Source organism: Athene cunicularia (assembly GCF_003259725.1).
Source record: "Athene cunicularia isolate RWA chromosome 12 unlocalized genomic scaffold, athCun1 chr12_part1, whole genome shotgun sequence".
NCBI lineage: Eukaryota > Metazoa > Chordata > Aves > Strigiformes > Strigidae > Athene > Athene cunicularia.
In genome coordinates this window covers 11,660,101-11,683,556 of record NW_020799116.1, presented here as the reverse complement: position 1 = coordinate 11,683,556, position 23,456 = coordinate 11,660,101, and the positions used below count along the sequence as shown (strand labels likewise).

At 41.0% G+C, this 23,456-nt stretch overlaps 1 protein-coding gene across 1 annotated transcript; it reads right to left on the bottom strand.

Moving 5' to 3' along the window:
- Positions 1–15,147: 15,147 nt before the first annotated feature.
- Positions 15,148–22,170, bottom strand: LRRN1 (leucine rich repeat neuronal 1). The gene has a single exon (XM_026857421.1). It carries the CDS (start codon positions 21,938–21,940, stop codon positions 19,790–19,792), a length of 2,151 nt encoding a protein of 716 aa, XP_026713222.1. The 5' UTR covers positions 21,941–22,170; the 3' UTR covers positions 15,148–19,789.
- Positions 22,171–23,456: the final 1,286 nt, after the last annotated feature.

The following is a 23,456-nucleotide window of genomic DNA, read 5'->3' as shown; positions in this document are numbered from 1 at the left end:
TCACTTGCTGTTTTGCTTTCTCTGCGTTAAGAACACCCACCGCCCCCAGGCCCCCCCAAGTCACGGACATGCTTGTCTCCAGAAGCAAATTGTTTCCATGTCTGCTGCGGTGGCTGCATTACATGAAGTTTCTCCTGGCAGTTGCTGTGATCAAGGGGGCTGCGGGGCGTCCCCACCTCCTGCGGGAGCACCACTCATGCTCTGGGGAGGGAAGAAACCTTAGTCCTCCCATCTGTCCTGCCCCAGTGAATACTGGGTGGGACTTGTATAACTCATGAGAAAGATGGGAGGAGTTTTTTTTTTGTCTCTTACCAACTACAGCAGACCTGTGATACGCTGGGCTCCCGAACCGAGGGCTGGGTGCCGGCGTGACACCCGTGGGGGATGCTGCAGCCATCTCCCAGCACAGTGTCTGCTGGAGCAGCCGTGGGGTGCTGGGGCCGCGGTGCCTTTACCGGCACGTCGGTGTGGCCATGGATATTACACCAGCTCTGCATGAAGAGCAGTATGTAAATGCATCAGATCAGCACAGGGGAAAAGTAGCTCTTTCTCTTTTATTCCAACTTCACTGGTGGTTGGAGGCCAGCAACTCGGCTCTTGGGAGGCTGCAAACCCCAGCTGGCAGTGGGGAAGGGTGCAGGGAGCCCCGTGGGTTCTGGAAGAATTAGCAATAACTGTTCAGTTGCATCTGGAATATTCTTTTCCCCTTATTTTCTCTTTGAAAGCTCATAAACCTACAAAGAGGCTGAATTTTGAGCCCGAGGGTTTTTAGAATGGGAATATTGGACTAAGTGGCTTTGTCTTGTTCTTGTGTGTTGTCACTGGACAGTGGACATCGGTGTACAGTGGTCTCTGAGCTGAGGCAGTTTTACATCCTCTTGGCCTTTGGCTTAGCATCACTGTGTATGACTGAAATCCTGTTTGTATATTTGCAGGATTAAGGCCATGACCATGAGGGACTCCAAAGTACTTTGGCTTGGTGTGAGCAAAGAGGCTGTCGTACCTTGTAGGCCAGGTGGGCAGGGACCTGCTCACAACCAGAGGCATCGGGGGGCTGGTTCCCCTCCTCATCCTCAGGGTGACCCACTGCTCCCAGCACCCAGGCACCACGTTGTGCAGCGCTATGGATTTATGTCTTCTGTCTCACGATAAACTTTACGTTTGCACATTAAATTGCAGTTACACGTGGGGAGTCCTGAAACTGTAATGCTTAATGTCAGTTGTTTGTGTCCTGTATTGAACCTTCATTCTTTATGGAAGAGGTGAAAGCTTTTATCTCAAATTCTGTGGAGCAGTAATAACTTGTTGTAAGCCTGGTTGACCCAAGTGCCACTGTTAGATGGGGAAAATGAGATAAAGGGTATAAATCCACCCCCCCGAGTTTTTACAGTAACTTTCCTCCTCTTGCATGTTGGCATACATGCAGCAAGTGTGTTTTTCTAATTAATGCCTAATATATTTTATTATTTTTATCTAATTTATATAGTTTGATAACTGTGGAGGCTTGTGGAAATTTTTACTGGATTTAAAACCACATCCTTTCATAGCAGGGCAGTGGGGCTTCTGGTGTGGGTATGCTGCCTTCAAATTCTGCATGTTCATCATCACAGAATTGCTCAGTGTCTGGGTGATTGTAGTAGATGCAAGTGGTTTTGTTCATGCTGCAACCAGTTTCCAAAAATAGTTCTGCTGTTTGTGTGGTACCATGTCAGAAAAACAACAGTTCAAATTATTTTTTACAATGTTACAGTGCTGTTGCCTGTAATATAAAAACAAACAACAAAAAAGTCAAAGGAGTGTTCAGTGGTACTTTGTAATACCTTGACTAAAATCAACAGAAGGGCAAGAGCTTCTTATTTCACTATGAAGCCTTTATTATCCTTTTTTGAAAGCAATTCCTGTAGTGCATCCTCATAAGCTGTGGATTTTATAGGTCAGCATGGCTCATCCCTCAGCTGCATAAGGATAATTAATTGCTATCTGAAACGCAATCTCTTCTGTCAACACTGTGAAGTACAATCACAATGTAAAATTTCTGCAGATGTTGAGTAGTGCTGCTGGCACTCAGATGGCGTGAGCATTGGCGTTCCGTGCCTTTTGTGTTCCATGATTTCTTTACATCCTGTCTGTTTACAGTGCCTATCGTACGGGCTTCCTGGGTTAGGCTTTACACCCGGGAACGTGGAAATGCAGCGGGTCACTGGGCTGTCCTTTCACCAGTATACACTGGGGTTTGCATTTTCTCCCTCACAACTGAGTGTAAATTTTGTTGTCCATTGAGTAGATTTACCCAAAATGCCATCAAAGGGTCCGAAGTGCCGGCGGCTGAGCTCGGACCTCAGCGGGCAGCAGCCTCTGCCTGCCTGGAGCTCAGCTGTGCACTGTGAGTGTCAGTACGTGCTGTTGCCTACTCAGCCTTCGCCACCACTGTGGAAGAACACATAAAGAAAAACGGGGTGGTTTCTCATGAAAAACCACTAAGTGTTTTGTTGAACTGTTCCTGACAGGTTGACTGTTGTGGTGCAGTGATGTTTCTAATGACAGAAGATGCTTTTTCACTGAGACTCTTCCCAGGAGGGGATGCCAGGGGATAGATAATTTGACATACTGGAACCACTTAGAAACTTTTACATTGTTTTATATTCATTGAAAAGATACTGTCTTGAAGTGACTTAAAAACTGTAGATAGACTATATGCAAAAGTATGTTACAGTTGAGTTCTGTCTCCCTCCTGTATGAGCTGGTAGATGTTTTGTCAGAGGGTTCAGTATAAATTTGGTATTAATTTACATGTTACTTCTAGTTGCATACTGATTGTGTGTATTAATGCCTTCATATTCTGAACTGGAGCATTGCATTTTACAAAAAGTGGAATTTTTTAACAAATTCAAAATAGTTGAGATCTGGAGTGACTCAGGAGCAAGCCAGAGCCTTGGTCACTGGCAACACCTGCTCTCCCTGAGCACGTGGACTTCTGATACTGGACAGTGTTGAATATCCTGACTCTGTCACAGGACCATATCGAACATTCAGTCACCCCCTTTCTCCCAGCTATGGCAATTTTAGCCCTGTCTTCTCCATTGTGGTTGCAGTTATTGAATTAGGAGTTATTTGCCATCTGGCACATACTTAATTCACTTCATTGTAGTGTTAATATTTTTAGCAGCCAATATCAGAATTATTATTCTTTTGTCAATGAGAAGTGAAAGGTAAGTGGAAGAATGTGCTGCAGAAGATGGGGATGCTGTGAAAGTGTGATATGAGGAGATCTGGGTGGATCTGCTCCAACATATTTGATATAGTTATTTGCTTTGCTTTGTCTGCAGATCTGTGGACAAATGCCATTTCAGGCAGCTACTGGTTCTCTAGCATTAACCTAGCCGCTAGTGAATATTTTTTCTGTATCACTAAAATGACATTTTCTTGGAAATGGCAAGGGCTGATTTGTGCAAGACTGCGACCGAGATAGCGGACAGCTTTGCAAATCAAAATTCAGGCCCATTAGGCAGAGGGTGCCCTTGAATTACGCCTGTTATTTTGGTAGCCAGGCACCATAGTGCTTGTGCCTGACGACAGGTTGAGTTACCATCCAACTTTTATAAAGGCAAGAAATCCACCAGATTGCAAACCTGTCCGGGAAATTTTCCTTGAAGATCCATCACAATCAAAAGGTCCTGGTTTTGTATCTCAGTCAGTTGAAAAATCTCGCCGTTGGAGTGAGTGTGTATAAATGCCAATTTAGGCTGTTTCCAGAACTGTGCAGCTGCGCTAATGCCTTTGTTTAAGTGTGGGATTCCTAATACGTGTGTCCGGCAGGAATTTTTGTATGTTTTTTTTTATTTAGGGGTTGGTTTATTTGACTTATACCTTTATGGACATGAAAATGTTTTAAATTGATGGTGTAGTTAAAACTCTTGTAAATAGTATAGTGAAACTTTACAGCTCCCTTCAGCTGGGGGGTTTATTGATCATTTGTCTCCAGGAGATGTTAATTGCTGATGTGATTTTCAGTTAGGTGAGATCCTGCCTATTATATGTCTCAGTTCCAGTGCAGGCTCATGTTCCCTATCTTCTTGTGTAATTGTAATGGATTTTTTTCATAAAAAGTCATTTTGTACCTAGGGCACTGAACCTTAATGACATTTATACATGCCAGCTCTTCTTTTAAAATGCCAACTCAATATATAATGTTTAGTTCTTTTTGTGATTTTTAGATGTTACTTAATAGAAAATCTGATAAAAATACTGCATAGAAACCTTGTACAGAAGCACCAATATGTTTTTTGTGTGTGTGATAATGTATGTACACACAGATATAATATATACACACATATATGAAGAGTTGTTTGTCTTCTCGGATGGTGGATGTTCTTACACAATGATCATTAAACATTCGAAGATCGCACTACATCTGCTTTTCTGCTGGTATGTCTCTCTCCTCTGGTGACTGCTTTGTCTTTGCCCAAGCTATCTATTAAGTTAGACTTTAGTGATGTATATTATGATTATATATTCTGTAACACTATATTCTATCTGTAGTATAAGTATATAGTGCTATAGATAATGTATGTATATAGTGCTAAGCTATATATATCATGGTAGAGCATCTCTATTACTATATTCTGCAGTGCATATACCATAAACTTCAGTAATGTCCTGTCACTCTGCACACATACAAATAATAGTGCAGTGAGTAGGAAATCTGCCTGAGCCCCTTCAAAACCTTGTAGCGCTGGGACTGCAGATCGTACAATCCTGTGAAATAAAATGAGGTAATGGACTGAAGACAATGACCAGGAGTGTATCACGGGGTGTGGAGAGACCTTCCTTCTGCATTGATGTAGCTGAAAGTAGAGACCTTTGTAGCTGATAAAATGTCTGTGACAAAGGTTATTTTTTTTTCCTCTGGGTAGAGTTTTAAAAGGAAAGAAATTTTATGGAAGATGTGTGGATAATGTCAGTGGATGTCTTTACAAAATGTTATGGAGCCCCTGTAAATAGTTCTGTCAGGGCTTCACAGAGAAATGTGGCTCTCAGCATTTCTAAAACACGTTATAGATTATAGGAGCAAATGACTTTACTATGGGAGAATTGGCTCATGATCCATCCAGCATCCTGCCTGTGCTTTGCTTTGCACGTGGCAGATACAGGGCTGGGTCTCCTCACTTAGGTTTCAGTCATGATGTGAATAGAAAGGAAGAGTGAATAAGTCTACAAATGTGAAGGAATGAATGCTTATTAATTTCTGTATATCAGCTGGTGGCTAACGCTGTCATTCGCATTTCTGCAAGTGCTGTTTAATAAGGAAACATGCTAACTTTCTCCATTCCTCTCTTCCATTCTGTTATAGTGTAAGTGGCACATACAAGATAGGAGAGGAGGAAAAATATGTGAAGTCAAACTAGTATTATTGTACTGGAGCACTTTTCCTCCTACCTCACATGCCAGGAATACGTATGTGTGATTTATTGCTATTTTGCATGGACGAACACCATCTTGTTGTGCAGAATTGCAATTAAAGCAGGCAGAATCTCATCAGTCATCCAGCCATGTTTTCATGACATGTACCGCTTGCAAGTCAAACACTGAAATCTTTATTTAAGCAAAATTGTCCTTTGTCACAGTGCAAATTGTTTATGAGTAAGGAGTTAATTGCACAGTTGCTAATTCTAATGAGATGCCATATTAAGGAAGAAACTGTCACAGTAGGACTGACATCAGCATGATTTTACATTTTGGTGGGTGTTTGTTTAAGTGGTAACAAACATGTTGGTATTCTGCACATACAGGTGTGCAGCCCACTCCACCATGAGTTTGTCACAGTGCATTTATATTAATAAAAGTCTGAATGGTAATAAAACTTAAGAAAATTGAAATTACAAATGAGATTTATTACTCATGGACATTAAAAAAAAAACCACAACTAGAGCAGCTTCGCCAAGGACACCAGCATTTGTCCATCACACGTACTTTCTAATTCAGGTTTTATGTCTTTCAAAAGTTTCTTCAAGCCTTGCTTAGTTGCACTTACTTGAACCTAATACAGAAATGAGTGCTGAAATTTATGTCTGCTGCTGTGCAGGAAGACAGACAAGAAGGTCCTAGCCCTTCTGGCCCTAACTTCCATCAATATACATTAATATGTTCTTCAGTATGCTGTTGATGTCCAGAATAAATGATACCTATTCCTCCCTTATGTTACTACTCTTAGTACTGAACTGTAGGTAACACAACCCCACTTGGATGTCTTTGGCCTGAATACATTCCCTTTCCTTAGCCTTTCTTTCTGATTGCATTCTCTTTTGCTTGTTTGGTTTTCTTTTCTTTACCAGGAAGAGGTTCAAACTGTATTTTTTGCTTGGGGGATCAAAACTGCAGAGGACTCCAGGTACATGTGCAGGGATAGATATGGGTTGCTGAAATGTAACATCTTCCTGAGCGCTCATGCTGGCTTTTTTCTGTTCGCTGTCACCCACAGTTCTTTTTCCGTGTCTGTCTTTGTCTCTGAAGTTCCTTGTATCAAATACACAGCATTTTGTAGCAGTCTTTCCCAAATGCTCTAGTATTTTCAAGATATATCAGGGTGTCTGGGAATTATATAACACTGTGTTTTGTATTAAATAGTACTAATACAAGAGTGGGATTTGGAAAGCTTTTAGATGTCTTAATTCAGTTGACTGAATGCAACGGGACAGGAATTACACCAGTGGTTTGTTCTTGAGTCTTCTCTTGTGAGACACCCCATAATCCTTGCATGAGGTAAATTCCAGGACCAGAGGATGAGTAATTACAGTTTTGGTAACTCCTGAGCTTTCTGTTGTTTCATTGGTCTTCATAGCCCTTGCTGTGCCCTGCCAAACCACCAGTGCAAGTGCTCTTCATCACGTACCTTAGTCACAGAAATGTGTCTTCCTTGCCTTGTGCCCTGTATAGACAGGTATCTATAAGCAAGTGTCAGGACTTGGGCCAGTGTCCGTATTTAATTTTCTTTGTGATCCCATCTCTAATAGATGTGGCATGTACTGAATCTTTGAAGAATTACACTGTTTGGAGAAGCAATTTCTGCTCATTCAGGACCTAGCTGCAGGAAACGCTGTTCTCTCATCATAGTTACATTATTCTTGAATGGTAGATGGTTCAGATGGAAATACCCTCCTGCTTATACATTCATTGGTAGATAAGCAAGAAGATTGTTTTCCTTGTGTATTGACCAGTTTGGGTAGCATTACCAAACCCTGGGTCAGTATTAATTGGTTTTGCTGTAGAGCCTGTCACATTGTATAAGCCTTGCCATGAAAAGACAATGTTTTCTCCCCAAACTCTGTCAGCATAGATGTGGCAAATCCTCAGCAGAAAACAACTGAAATCAGCTTTGTCTTGTTGTTTGTGTGCCAACTGCTTATCTGGAGAGATTAAAGGAATGAAAGAGGTGAGCACTGGGGAGGCAAAACCGTTGAAGAACACCCTCTGTCTAATTAGACAAAAAGATCAAGATGTGATTCGATTGTAGTATGTGACTGTCTGCATAGGAGAGAGTATTGGATACTAAAGGGCCCTTTAATCTAGGGGACAAAAGCATAATTCAGCATACAGAGTGGCTGCAGGTAAAGCCACTCTGATTGAACCAATAAGTTTTAATGGTGGAATGATTAATAACTGAAACAAATTACCAAGCAACGTGGGAAATTCTCCATTTCTTGATATCTTCTGGTCAAGCCTGGATACTTTCAATGCGCGGTTTAAATCAAAACGAGTTAGAACTATCAGCACAGGTTAAGTATGGTGCCACTGGATGTCAGGTTGGGAGGCCTCCTCCCAGATGACACACACACTCTTCGTTCGCCAAGGGTTGCCCAAACAGCCAAGTGTGTCTTGCCCAGTATCCTCACAGCCTGAGCCGGGGGCCACCTGCAGAGAGGGAGGGAAGACCCTGAAGTGCTTGTCACACACCCTGGTGTTTTACACTTGAGGTATGAGATGGAAGGAGAGGGCCCAGCAGAGCTGGCTTTGGGATTTCAAGCACAGAAGAGCAGTGATGCAGTCACTTCACATCCTCAGGGCCAGGGATAAAGCCCATTGGCCAAGGTGCTTAAACAAAAGCATTGTCATTTTTCTGTGTCACTGTGTTATTGGCTCTATCCTGTATTTAGTCAATTTGGAACTTGTCACTAATTTTTCATAAGAAGATGCAACTTTAACTCACTAATGGCAGTTTGACTCCTTTTCATCCCCACTGAGCCTATTTGCTTTGTGTGCTTGGAAGACTCTATTTCTGCTAAATGGAAAGGTAGTTGTTGTTACGAGACAGCTGTGGTTCATCACCGGCAGAACTTTAGATCATTAATAACATGAGCTCATGCCCCCCATCTATCAATCAGTTAGCTTTTCAAATAAAATGATAAGAAATCTGTTTAGCTCAATGTAGTTGGAGTAAATCAGGGACATCTATACACTTGCTGAAGATTGAGAGTCTGGAGGTTTTCCAGACTTCATCTTCTGGATGAATTGTTGAGGATTTATTTGCCCTTTTATTTTTTGACAGCTATTGCTTTCATTCATGGCAGAGGTTAGAACAATCTTACAGAACTATTTGAAAAATATTAAGATTAATGATTTTATGTGTAAACTATTTTTCCCCACTCTGAACATTAAGGGATAAGAAAATGAAGAAGCTCTTCTATTTGAGACAGTGAGACCTCGGAGGTCTTGCCTGTCTCTCTTCAAAAGAAGAATGGAGGTGGTTTCCAGAAAAACTAAGGTTCTGAATCAACTTGAGCTCTGTAATGGTTGTGCTTTAGGAGCTTCAGAAAGACAAGAAGTTCACATGCTTGCCTCTGAGGTCATGGAAAAGTATGTGCAGCCGAAGAAAGTAAAGACACTTGGGATAAAGTTGTTGGAGAATATTAGGGTCTTTAGATGAGGAGACCTGAAATATTATTAACCCTTTTATAACATTTATTCAGTGGCTTCTGCCACCAAATGCTAATAATTTATATGCAGACTTCACTATATAGGTAAGAAAACTTGTTATTAAATAGAGTAGTCTTGTTTTGGATATGATTTGAATTATTAAATAGCTTGCTGATGATTTGCTGTAGGCAAAATAGTCAAAAGTATGTATTTTATCTGTGATGCTCATTTGACCTCTGCTATTAGGCTTGTGTTTGCTTACTGGATAAATGCGAGTGTAGAGTCAAGTGAAAGATTTGCAAAGCTGCTCTGTTTTCAGTGTGTCAGAGGAGAAAAAGGCTCCTTGCCTTTATTGACATAAGGTCATGTTCTTTATGCTGGGATAACTAGAGTGTTTGTCTTGCTGCAGATCTCTAATAGAGACAGTAGAGACAGTCCTTTTTACCACGACAGAGCGGTGCCTTTAGCCTGACGCCCACCAGTGCTGGGTTTACTTTGAAGTAGAATTATGGGCTGTCTTTTATAGGGAATCAGTCAACATGCAGTAGCTGCCCAGTAGTCAAAAAGTATTTTTATCAAACACAGGGAATGGGGCAATGAACAGAATTAGGGAATGATATAAAAAATTAGTTCACACAACCTTTGTCTGAGACTTATATTCAGAATGTTTTTCTAGAATTTCTTTGCTCAGAGTATGAATTTTTACTGTAATTACATTAACAGAATTGGCTATTGGCATGAGTGAGGTATGGATAATGTTTTCATTTAGCTTTTTGTTTCTACTTGACAGCCAAAGATCAGCTTAGATCTTGACAAAAGAAAAAATAGGCAGTGATTCATGCAAGGAAAAATAAAATAAATACAGTTTTGTTAACATTTTGAAAAGATGAGAAAGAAACAGGAGACGAGAACAGGAAAGGGCTAGAAAGAAATAATGTGCACCTGCACATGTTTTGTAATATCTTTTTTTGGTACATTTTCTGCTGCTTTTTTCCTAGTCTCTGTCTATCAACACAGTCTCCTTATATAAATTCTCAGACAGTTCAAGAAGGCTGTGGAAATGAACTGTAACCTATAGAAGTAGTACAGTTCTTACCGACTTTATGAAGATAAGGATCTGAGACCCTGTGTAAGTTCAATTCATGCAGTTACGTGAAGGAGAATGAATCACTGGGGAAAGCAAACTAACTGAAAACTCTTCCAAGATGGGATTTTCAAATTGTTCCAGAGGAAATTAGGTGTCCAGACTCCATTAAAATATAACTGAAGCTGGAACATAACTCTCCCAGTCTTTTCTGATAAACTTAGTTCAGAAAAAGTTCATGTGGCTGATAGCCTTGAACATTCATAGTTCCACTATCAGCTTCAGCCTTGACATGAAAGAACTTGGAAGCCACGGAAACCACTTCTTTAGCATTAGTCCCATGAGACTTGTGACAGCAAAACTTCACACTAGGGGAGGATAGGGAGCGGTACAATAACTGCTAACGACATCATTTTCCACAAAACCAATTTTAATCTGCCGTTTAGGCACTTGCAAATGGCCTTAAATAGCTCTTGCCGCTGAAGAAGCTCATTGGAAGTGCTGTTCAGCAACGCACTTAAACATCTGCACCTTCATTTAATTGTTCTACAAGATATGTTTAGGTCAATCTTCAAAAGTTGCTGTGTCTAATGTTTCTGCTCCCCCCTTCAGTAGTAGAGGAGGAGTAGGGGGAGGAACAGCTGTGTGCTCTCCCAGGCTTCACTCTCAGACTAAGCGTTGTTCAGTAATTGTACAAATACGAGGCTGTGCAGATGCTCATACTGTGATTTTTTTCCTTTCTTGTGTATTTTGATCAGCAGAACGTTAGGCTGTGGTTTAGTCTGCAGTTTGTATAGATTATGACACAGTCTCCTGGAATGTAGTACTGGGGTTCAACTCTTGTTTCCTGCAAAAACTGGCAGAAGTTTGCGAACTGATGATAGGAGTCAAACCAGTGGGATGATACTGACAGTAGTAAATTTATTAATGCCTTTTTCTACAAAGCCATATCAAAATAAACATGTTTTTGTTCAGCAATGGAGAAGGAAGCAGTAAAATCGATGATGATCTGCTGTATGTATGTAATTCATTCTGGAGAAATAGAAACAGGTAAGGCAGAGTGGAAGTAGAGATGTACTCCCACTTGCTTTTTGTTTTTCCTGCCAGTGACTACGTGGTGGAAGACATCTCTGTTGCCACTTTGGTACACTTTTTTGTTTCTGCTGATTTCCATCAGAGTGGACTCTTGCCTACACATGCAGAGATATCCTTGTAAACCCTAAGGGGCTTTATAACGTAGTTACAACCCAGTGTTACATCTGTGTGTCACAGATGGCTGTGATGTACCAAGGCATTGCTGCAGATACTGGTTTGATGTAGGACCAGCTCCTTGAACAGAAGTTCATTCTTAATAAACCTGTGGGGAATATCTAGAGTATCTTTCTGGAAATTAGGGAAGGTTTCTTCTAGACACATTTTCTTCCTAGAAATCAGGAGCATTTCGTTATTCCATTAATGGAATGTTAAATATTATGTCCACGTTTTGTGACCTTAATCTTCAGCTTGTTCCCAGGCTTGGTAGTGTATTAATTGTAGTGCAGGAGGTACATCCTCCTGGCTAGCTCATCAAGAGGGTAATGTCAGCAGTATTCCCATCCCACCCTCATTTAAACAAAAGAAGTATTTCTGTTGCCATGGATCATCGGAGAGAGAGTGTGCCTCGTGTACAGGAGGGAGGACAGAGGAGGGGAAGCTGTGAATGGTGGTCTGAGAAGCAGTGGGCTGGGTAAGGAGACTGGACCTGGCTGCTTGCTGGGTGTGGCAGACTGGGACTTGGAGAGTTAGGAGAGAAGATCAGGAAGGGCTCAGCAAGAACAGGAGTGGACTGTGGCCAGGGTGGGAGAGTATGTAAAAGCGGTCCCTTAAGCATGCTTGTAAAGTCCAGAACCTAGCTTTGCTGCATCTTGCTGTTTTTCTGCCTTTTTTTGGCTGTGGAACTTGCTGACTAGTGCCGCATCTCTCTCTAGTGCTTGTCTGGCATTAGCAGGTACTGCATCAACTTTCATACAAGTGTGGATGTCTCAGTTTTGCTGTGATTTCTGTCAGTACTGATACAGATGGAAAGTCTGTTCTGCAGTTTTTTATAAGCCATTGTGTGTATATTATCTATAAACTGTGTGGTACACAGAAATCAAGCAAAAAGAAATTACCCAGTGATCAAAGTCACACTGGAAGGGGATGCCAGTGGGGGTCTGCGTTAGCATGGTTTCTCCATGGTTCGCTAATGCATGTGTGTTGTATGCAGTCATCCCATTGCACCCATTGCATCACAACTTTTCCAAATGGGTTCGTTCCCAACAGACCTGCCTGAGGTATAAATCAAGTCTGTATGGAAAAGGGACTGCTCTTTTGCCAGCTGGGTCTCCACTTTGTGCCTCAAAGCTGAAAGATGCACAGGGAGTGAGGCTGGAAAGCATGGGATAAGGATGCTGTGAAGTTTCAGGCAGGTGAATGCTGCTCTCTAGAAATGGATCCTGGCCTCCCACTGACAAGAGCTCCTCTGGGATGTGAGGCAAGTCAGAAAAACTTGATCTCTATAAACAGTATAAATTATATCTTCCTCGTTGGCTAAACAGAGGTGTCGTGGAAGATGTGTTTGAACATAAAATACTCTGGAAAACTCAGAGTCCAGAGAAATGAAATTAGGCACCCAAACCTCTTGGCCTTAATCTACTTACACAGTTCTCCTTTTCCTGCAGTAATATTTTGAAGCTGAACTCAGTTGCGTGCTTCCAGAGTGTTTTAATAGTGTACACTGAAGAGCACCAGCCCCCGAGGGATGGTTTGCTGCAAATGAGGCACTGGAGAGCTCTGTGGAGCAGCAAGGAGAGAACAAAATATTGAGCAGTTGACTCCTGAAGTGGGGAGGGAGTGCTTCTGCTCTGGAAAATGTCAGCTAAGGACTGTGCCAGTGCAGGGATGCAGCAGGTACATCTGGGTTTACTGAAAGCCCAGGGGATGCCACCTCAAGGACACAGGTGACCAGAGCCCTCCCCTCCACTCAACATCGTGTCCTGTGTGGGGAGAGATGCTGTGCAGCCTTTGCTGTTAGGCTGCATCTAGCCCTAGTCACAGGGGGCTGTCTGGCTCTATTAGTGTGCTCCTGATCAAATTCAGAGGAAATTGGGTAATTCTTCTGTTTTGGTGATACAACAACAAAGGCAAGGGCTGAGGATGTTCGTGTTGCTCTGTGAGGAGCAAGGTCTCTTTCCTCCTGTGGGAAGGCTCCAGAGTTGAGGCACTGCTTTGCATGACTGCTTAATTTTAAGCCACTGTGATTTTTAGCAGAGTATTTGGCATCTAGGCACAGCACGGATCTCTTAGGAGCCACCCCAACAAAACCTACTGTACCTTTTGACAGAAGTAGGTGACGTGTTTATTTTTTAGCAATAGGTAAAAAACATGCATCCATAATCTGTTACTGGTTACGGGCTGTGACTTCAGAGGTGTGTGGCATGGCAGCCTCGGTATGTAGCCATGTGAATGATGTGGCGCCGTTTAAAACTCAAATGTGTGGATTGGGCTTGTTTCTTCCTAAAGCATTCATTCCAGGCTGCAGCAGCTGGGTGTACATCTGTATTCTCTGGGTGTGCTTGCACTTGCAGTGAAAGACAAACATGTAATTGAGTATAGGATGTAGAATCCTTTTTCTTTATTATTATTATAGAGAACTCTTCAAATGGACTATGAAGGATAAAAGGGTAATTTCACACCTGAAACAAAAAAAATTAGTTATGATCACTTTTTCTTGTTCATGTTTTAGAGGTATGGGTTTGTAAATGGTCTGAATTATTAGGTTGCACTTAGTTGTTAGACACACTGCAGAGGCTTTGGGTCTGTTCACATGAAATTATCCTGTTCAAAACTGAAAGTAGTCAATACACCCGTGATCTTTCTTCTTTGTTGCCCACCCTGATTTTTTCTGATACATTAATTCTTGCTTGTAATCAAGTCCAGCAGAATAGGCTGCAGTAGAAAAGCTACTGTTTAAAAATCCTGCCAAGAACTTCTATTCCAGTTCTGAGCAGAAACCTGGAACTGCAGGTTTTAAAGATGTAGACCTTCTTTAGATCACTGCAAATCACTACTCCACTGAGGATGACAGGATTTAAATCCCACCCCCACCCCCACTTATAACTGAGATAAAAATTGTGGTTTCGAGTGATTTTTTTAAAAAAACACCATGTTATAAAATTCCACAGAAAATGTTTCAAAGCTGCTCAGAATTTAAGGAAAGTTAATACTTTCAGATGCATTTGAGAAAAATCTCATTTACCTGATTTTGCACCTAATGTACCACTAAAGTTAATGAGATGTAAGCTCTTAAGTAAGTCATTTAGTTGCTTTTGAAAATTTTACTGAATGATGAATTCCAGATTTTCCAAAGTATTTATTTTCAGGTATTTCAAAAACTGTTATGACTCTTTTATTATGATTCAGCATTCCTTTGGTCTACTTTACATAAATATACAACAGTACAAATTTTATGGTAAATCTTCTTTACCTTACTAGAAAGAAAAATCAGTCTTTTGTTGCTTTCATACCAGTAGAAAAAAATAACAGAGGTCATAATGTGCTCGCAAATAAGGGCTGATAGAGAACTGGAGTGGAGAGACATGGGAAGACGTTTGGGGTTTTGCTAAGTGGAAGTGAAAGTTCTGTGCATTAGCAGTGAACGGGGAGGCGGCTGGGTAGCACGTAAGCACTGCCTGCTGCAGTCGCATTCTTGATCTGACTCCTCCTGACAGTCAACAGCAATTGAGGGCTCCGAAGGGAACCGGCTGAAAGAAAAATAGGGTAAGAATTAGGTGAAGGGAGAATGGCTGGCAGGGAAGCAGGTAGCTGCGAAGTTAAATACAAATTAGAAATCCTTTAGTGTAATCTCTTCCGATCTCGTGATGACCAAGGCTGTAAAGGATCTGCCCTTGAATGACAGAAGGGCATGGGGCAGGATGAGACCGGGGAAAGGCTGACTACAGAGCAAACATATGAGGGGTGGGTGGATAAATGCTCTTGAACGTAAAAAAATCACAATAGTTGGAAAGAGCAGAAAGGAGATTAAAAGGTTGGCAGTTCAGGGGAAACACAAAACATTCACTTCTGTATGATACTGCACAGAAATGTTATCTAGAGGGGTTGGTAGCGGTAGTGTCTTTTTTGCAGGGGCACAGTGCCGGTATTTTAACAAGGGCCATGGGTAACAGCATTTGCTATCTCCAGCTCAGGCACTCAGGGTTTTCCTGAAGAAAGAAGCTCAATGGTAGCACGTTCACCTTGCCCTTTGGTCTTGGGTTTTCCATAGCTGTGGGCGCGGGGGCTGCGGTGGTTGGCACGGTGAGCGTGAGAAGGCAAATTCCAGTTGCAGCAGAAATTCATGATGTTCATTTGGGCGGTGGGTCGTGGTGCAGGATCACAGTGTAACAAACAGCTACTCAGAGTGCGTTGAGTGGGTTGTGGAACAGCTCCTCCGGCACTGATCCCACGCCCCTGTGTGCTTTTCCACCAGGGCTTGCCCATCATGTACACATCCATCGTGAGGCTTTGCAGGGTGCTGAGATGATTAGATATGCCCCAAGTGAACCGTCCTGTTCCCATACAGGGTGCGTCAGCTGAGGTGGAGATGTTGCAGAAGTAGCCCCCAGCTGCTTATCCCACTTAATTTCAGGAATTTCATTGCAGTGGTTTGTTCTCGGTCTCGTTTTCAAGGTTGCCAGCACAAAGCAAAAGGAGTTGCCTAATCAGAACTCAAAAAGATACTCCTTTTATCACTTAGGTCCCAGCTTGTCAGTGGCAGTAGGGCCACTGGATCTCAGGTTTGCTGACCTATTTCAACTTTTAACCCATTTATGAAATCAGTGCTCCAAACTGTTGGCCTTTTCATAACCTTCTTTTAGTAACTAAATGAGTATGTATTCATGAGGCAGAGCTGGAAGGCAGATCGTAGCTCTGTGAGCGTATCCATGTATTTATGCACTTTATTCCAAGACCATGTCCAGCATGAGTCTTGGTTCATGGGTGAAAATATCCTCTCTCGATCCAATAGGATGTTATGATTTAGGTGAGGAAATGAAAAGTGGATTTAGCTGGAATACTGCATACCACACTTGAGTGAGCTATGTTCTCTTCAGGGGACTGAAATATTTTATTATTAGGCAACCAACTGGAAGTAACGCTGCAGCAGTTTAGCTGGGTATGAAATATCTACTCTTACACAGCATTTCTAAACTGTTAGCCGAATGAAAGATAATGTTTTTTCACATACTGTTTCGAAGTGGCCAGTCTCAATCTCTGTTTCTGAGCAAACAGGGGCTGTGTTTTCATCGTCAGTGAATAGTAGATGCAAATACATTTTGAAGGCAATTAGGCATTTTTATTTTTGCTCACAATAAACTGCAAGCACAAAATTGCTAGCACAAGTTTGAAGGTTATTTACTAAGATTATATGTCACATATGATTAATCTCTTACCCACTTTCTCTTATTAGCAAAATTTTAAATTTCCAGGGGATCTGCACAGATTTCTAAGGGATCAGATTACATGGCTGAAAATAGTTATGACTGGTGGCTGTGTGTGCAGAATGTATTGCAGTAACTAGGTGGTTCTTGCTGCTCAGCTGGTCTCAGGTAACATGCATCTCTCCCAGCAACATCAGCTACCCTGAAATACTGTGGATCAGTGCATCCTGGAGAAGTGTATGGCTGTCATATGGCCACTTTCTCCTGCTCTTCTTCACCAGCATTGCTCTAATAAGATAACGAATGACATCAAACTGCCAAACAGATCTGCAGGGAGCAGAAGGCCTGTTATTTCCCCATTGGAAAGGAACATGCTAAACATTGCTTCCCTTCCTGTGCCCCCCCGCTGCTGTTGGCGGTTGCCGATCAAACTGTGAGTGCTGCTTTGTCCTCCTCTGTGGCCACATGTCCCTGCCACCTTCTTTTTTGACAGTGCTTCTGAAACTGCCTGAACTGCAGGAGATCCAGGTGAAAACACATCCAAGCCACATACGCACCAGAGCAAAGGCCTCGGTGTGGTCTGTCTGCACCAGCAGGCACTGGTTGGTATGAGCATGTTCAGGAGGCAGACAGATCTCAAACTTGTAATTGAGGATGGGGAGTGGGGACAGGGAGGAGGAAGAGCAGGATGGCTGTTCTGGAGGACAACCCCATGCTTAGGTTAGCTTACAGAGAACAATGAGCCAGCACCTTGGACCCAAAGTGATGCGTTCTTCCACAAGTCTGATGGGAGGTGCAGGGAGAGCACCGTGGGCTTCACGGGATTTTTGTTACTGAGTATTTACGGTATAGCTCTACAAGTGCTGCAGGAAACTGAGATGATGGAGAAGGAAGCTCACGCTGCACCATCTGACACCTGTTCAATTAATTATTTTCTAAAGATGATTTTATGATGTCATGTAAGTTGGAAGCCATAATTTTGCTGTCAACCTTGTCCTCAGTGTCCTTTTCTCTGAAAAAAGTAGAGTGAATGAATGTTCACAGCATAAGAGATCTCAGTTTTAATACACCACGCCTGCTATAACAATAGAGGCAGTTTTAAGGTCAGAATAGCATATAGACAAGATGATAATTATTGCTCTGAAGTTCTTCTGGAGAAGAAGGCAAGAGGAAATTTTCCATTAACATCAGAAACAAATACAGGAGAAGGTGACAAATAAATGCTTGCACCATGTTACTTCTCCATGATCAAAAGACACTTGCCCTAATCCCAACATCTAATTGTCACATGATTAAAAATGTATGAGATCTCATGAACATATAAAAGATTGTGTACAGCAGCATAAGTACTTCATTTAAATGCATAATTAATTGCTTCACTTGGCTTTATGTTGAAATGCAAGATCAACAAGGCAGGCATCTAAGAGACGTACTGAAGTTTTTGCACCAAAGCAGCTTATTAGTGAAGCTATGCTGATAACTTTTCCACTTTTAGGCAGCTGGCTGAAGGGCAAAAAGAAGCTATCTGTAAATCTGGGGGGTGGTCTTCGGTATATTTGAGACGCTACCGAGTTAAAAAACTTCAAACAACCCCAAGACACAGGCACATCCATTATTCCAACAATTAACTTTTACTTACCAATAATGTATTTGGTATGCAAAAACATTTTAAAAGTTGCACATTGATAGGGGTCATAAAGTGTAGAAAATCCTGTGCTTGCTGATTAGGTACCTAGTGTAAGTGTGACCATGTACCTCACCAGAAACCCACCCTGCTTGTGACTTGTGTGCAGTCCCTGCAGAGAACTTCCATGGATTCAGAAAAGACAAGGTACAAAGCTTCTGTAGGTTCGACTGTAAATTATGCATTTATATCATACCCAGTGCACACATAGAAACACCACTGCTTTCTGAGAGTTTGTACTTTTACCATATTAATTCAGTAAAATCCTTAGAGTACTGGTTAATTGTAAAGAATACAGTTCAGTATTGGACCCAAACATTAGTGTCTAGTTAGTTTTAGCTATCTTAATTTCTGCTTTAGATGGAACATTAACCCAATTCACTTTTTTTTTTTTTTTTTTTTTTTTTTTTTTAAGTATATGCCAGGATTCAACTGTTTTATTTCAGTTTGGTAGCACTGAGTTGTTTTTTTTGTCCTAACTGATTGTAATGACAGCTAAATGTCAGCTTCATTTATATCTTAGCTCAGAATACAAACAGAAAATATACAAAAAGGAAGTTTTGTTACACCCTCTGTGAATTATTTTTGCTGTGTACCTTATGCCAAACAGTTTTGATTCTGCATGTGACTTACAGTCCAAAAGCCGTACTGATACATTTTTCTGATTAAATTATTTTCAATATTTTGCATATAGTGCAGAAAAAACACTATTAAAATAAATGCGTACCAAAAAAAAAAAAAAGGAACTTTGTTGAAACGTAATTCCATCAAGAAAAAAAACCACAATATTTTTATATAACATTTTGGATATATTTTATGTCAAAACATGATCACCAGTCAAACTAGTGACATCTAAACCCAATACATTATTGTGACTTCTAAAATAAAAAATCAGAACAAAACTAAATTTATTATAGCTCTGCCTTCATTAAACACCATGTGTTGGTGATTTAAACACAACAAAAGTCTAGTATTCTTCAAAAGTGTCTACTAAATATAATAAAAAGAATAAGAGAACAATTAACATTTAGTCTGTTACATTAAAAAATTGGATGTACATATTTCTATTGCCTGTTAGCTTTACCTAAGTCTTTTCAACTACTACAAAAATAAAAAGAAAAAAAGAAAACTCATTGTTCAAAGTCAAAAACATTCAGATCAGTTGATACAACATTACAGTACAGTCAACTAACATCATTCAAGGTCTCCTTTTCTCTGTGTATGAGTCCTTAGACCAAAGTTACAAACCCAGTTCAATGCAGTTTCAAAACTGTATGTTAGCTTTGCAAGATACTGTACTCTACTGATGGCTTCAGAAGAATGGGGTTGTGCTACTTTTGAATCACAGGGTAACCCCAGCCTCTCATTAATTTTATTCAGCACTGTAGTTAGAACAGCATTAAGTTTAGCACAATAACTAAAAAAAAAAAGGAGGGGGAAAAAAAAAAAAAGAATTGGAAGCTAGGTGAAGCTGCCATTTGTGTCAAACAATTGCGATACGCTATACTAAAAAATTCTGAAATATCCACCTGTCCTCACCGCTCTGCCACAAACTAGCAAAGTCAAAAATACAAAAGTCTTCAACTTCTCGTTTTTGCAGAATAAAGCAAAAAAGTCTTTGTGCTCCTTACTACCAGAAGCAAAATATCCTCTGAGTTACCACATGTAATAGCTTCTGGATGTGTCGACTTGGGTTGGCTTGGTCTCTGCAGAACCATCCTTGTCTTTTTCACTGTCACCTTCCCAGAGATTAATAAGTGGAGGGTAGAGCTCATTCAGTGGGATTGAAGAGGTCTTTTGCATATATTTTTTCAAGGAGTGGTGGTAGTTTTTTCTCTTAAATCTTTTTGCAATATAAACAGAAATGGAGGCGAGGCTAATGACAGCAAACATGGATCCCATTACTGCTGCGAGGGCAGTGCTGGTTTCTTGGTCTGAAATATCTAGCGCAAAAGCTGCATTTTTTGTTGTAACGTTAACACAGGACTTCTGTGTTTGCTGATGGATACTTGACACTGTTAGACACACTTCATAATCTGTGGATGGTTGTAAATGCGTGAGGTTATATTCATGTACATCAACCGGGACCCTAGCAGTGTATGTAATGTGAGGGTTGTCAATCTTCATAGTGGCTGACGACCATTTTAAATTGGAAGTCATGACATTGGAATTAACTTTCCAGGAAACTAAGATTGAATGTGATTCAGCTTGCTTAACGTAGATTTTCAGAACTTGGGTACCATCCAAGAGCGTTCCGTTCACCCGGATAGTAGCGACCCTCGTGTCAGCCCCTTCAATGTTTTGAGCAACACAGGTGTATCTCCCAGAGTCTTCAACCTGGATGTTAGAGATTTCCAAGGTGCCTTCACTGCTCAGCTTGTATTTGTCAGAGAGACTTTCGACAGTTACTTTATTGCCGAGAGGAGTGACCCAATAAATTTCTGGCTCAGGTTCTGCCATGGCCCGACAATCTAAAAATACTGTCATGCCGATGTCCAAGTTTAAGTGATTTGGAAAGGTCTCATGAGAGATCATTGGAAGACATTGTTCGTTTGAATCCTGTATTAACACTTCCTTCACCTGCTGTCCTCTGTATTCTGGAGGCATAGCGCAAAACATGGAGAGAGGTTCCATGAAACGGATATTGGTTTTGTTTGAGTTGATCCAGTGTATGACACAGTCACACCTGAGCGGGTTACTGTGGATACTGATCTCACGCAGGTTCGGAAGGGATTCCACTGTCTTTTGGTAGACTGCATTCAAGGCATTGTTGTTGAGCATCAAGCTCTCCAGGGCGGGAACATTGCGAAATGCCAAACGATGTATATAAGACAGCTTTGGGTTGTTGGTGGCTTCGAGCTTTGTAAGTTCAGGCAGGTTGTCCAGCGCATACCTATCAACAGAAACGAGTTCTCCCATATTATTGATTCCAAGCTCCTTCAATCTGAGCATGTTTTTAAAATCACCTTCTTGAATTTTATGAATGGGATTTTTGTTGAGATCCAGGAATTTTAAATTTGGAACTTTCTCAAGTGCAAGCTGAGGAACTTTTACCAATTTGTTGTCATAGAAGGAAAGACTTTCAAGACTATCCAAGCCTACCAAGGCATTGCCAGGAATGTCTGTGAGATACATACCTGCCAAAACTAGACTCCTTAAATTTGAGAGCGGTTTGAAATTCATATCTAGTATTCCAATCACTGGATTTTCTCCAATCATAAGGATCTCTAAGTTAGGAGTAGAATCAAACCAACGGCTGTCAATAACCTTTAATTTGTTGGAGTTGAGATGTAATCTCAGAAGATTCTTCAGGCCAGAGAATGCATTTGCAGAAATGCTGCTGATCTGGTTGTGATTTATATATAGCTCCTGAAGATTGCAAAGGTCTTGCAAGCAGTAGTCAGTCATCTCCGTTATCTGGTTTTCCTCCAGGTGCAAAGTAGTAAGTTGAGTGAGATTTGAGAGCCCCACATCTTTGATACTTGTGAAGTTATTTTGTGAAAAATCCAATTCTGTTAAATTAAACAGCTGTTGGAGTTCATCTGTGGTCTTTGCAATGTTGTTGCTTTGTAACAGAAGGACTTGAGTGTCACTGGAAAGGTTGCTGGGGATTTTTGTTAATCGAAGGTCATTGCAGTCAACTGTTGTGGCTTCCCTGTACGTTGACTGTGGTGTAAACCATGGCCTGATTTCACATACACAAAGTTGTGGACATTCGTTACTCTGTATGGAAGACTCAGTTAATGAATTCATTAACAATTCTAGCACCAACTGGCAAACAGTTAAAACAATTCTGCCCTTTGCCATGCTGGCCAGCTAGTGAGTTCAGCTCCCCAGCCCCTCAAAATGACAACAGATTGAGAAGGTAATTTGTTATCAAGCAGGAAACATAAAGCTTAAAGTTTAAGGTGAAAGGCTTGGACATCCAGAAGGTAAAAGATGATTTTCTGAGTTTAGAGAAGATAAGAAATGATCTGAAGACTCTCGGCTGCTTCTCTGTTCCAGAATCTTCTGCAAATCAGTGTCTGAAGATGGTCCTGAAAACAGATTAGGGTATATGTTATGCTCATCTCATGTAAAGTTCATATATTATTTAATTCCTCCATCCTTTAAAGAAAAATATCTGAAAACAATCATTATTTTAACATTCATATATCTTACAAAAATCCTGGTCTGGTATAGTTAAGTTATGCAGGGTTTGGAGCTCTCTTCTACTTGAGAAGACTCTCTGATAGTTCCCAAGTGAGTGGCTGTAACAACATATGCAATAATCTGAAAATAAAACTTCAGAAACCTTTCAGTTTTACTCTGCAATATTTGTTTGAATGGCTTGAGAAATGCTAAAGATGAAGGATATGCTTGCGAGTGCAGCTGGGTCTCCATGGAGTGTTCAGAGCATAATCCCGATGGGAGTCTGTCAGGGTGCCAGAGCTGTCCCCAGGGCTTGGATTTCAGGTGTGTGGAGCTGAGGCTCAGGAAGATGTTGGTTTATAAGTTTCAAGCTAAATGCATATGAACTCTGCCCAAATTCATCCGAGTTAATCAAATCGGTTCCAGATAAGAGCTTAGATTTAATCCAGCTAAGCATCAAACAATTGCAGTATATTTGATTAAGCGAACGTACTGTCCTTATTTTAGCTGTCTGTACTGCATTGTGCATCATATGTGAAGTGTTTATCACAATTCCAAATTACCGTGTAAACCACACAATTTATATCTTTTTAGCCTGAAGTTACTCATGCAAGAGTATGTTTAAATTAACCCAACAGTGTCCAGTGTACTTCAGAAAAATCGGTTGTGTCATGGGGTCTTTAAACACATATTCAAGGAAAATCTAAGCTCTTAGCAAAATCTTCCTCATTCTTACTTTATTGAAAAAGTAAGCTGTGGGAAACTGTTATCTGCAAACCTGTCTTACTGCTGGTGGAAAAAGCGTGTATACAGTTTGGAGAGTTTCTGTGTGTGTAAAAATGTACAATTCGGGGCCTGTGCTGTGGCATACAACAGCCAGTCTTCCAGTTCAGAAGTGTGTTGCTTTAGTGATGGTGATGCTGCATGAACTAATTTTTCTCCAGCTTGTGGTGATGTCACATGCCTAGCTGTGTTTCTCTGGGCTTGTTATGCACATCGATATTAGCAGGTAAAGTACACCTTTAAAGTACACCTTTACAATATTTCACAGTGAAAGTTAAACAGGTTAGAGCATGTGTTCAACAAGCTTTGAATTAAATACAAAGCAAGGCATGTGACAAATCCGAGTTAAGGATTTAAAGAACAGACCTCTTGAAATTCAAGGCAACACTGCAAGTCTCGCGCTCTAATG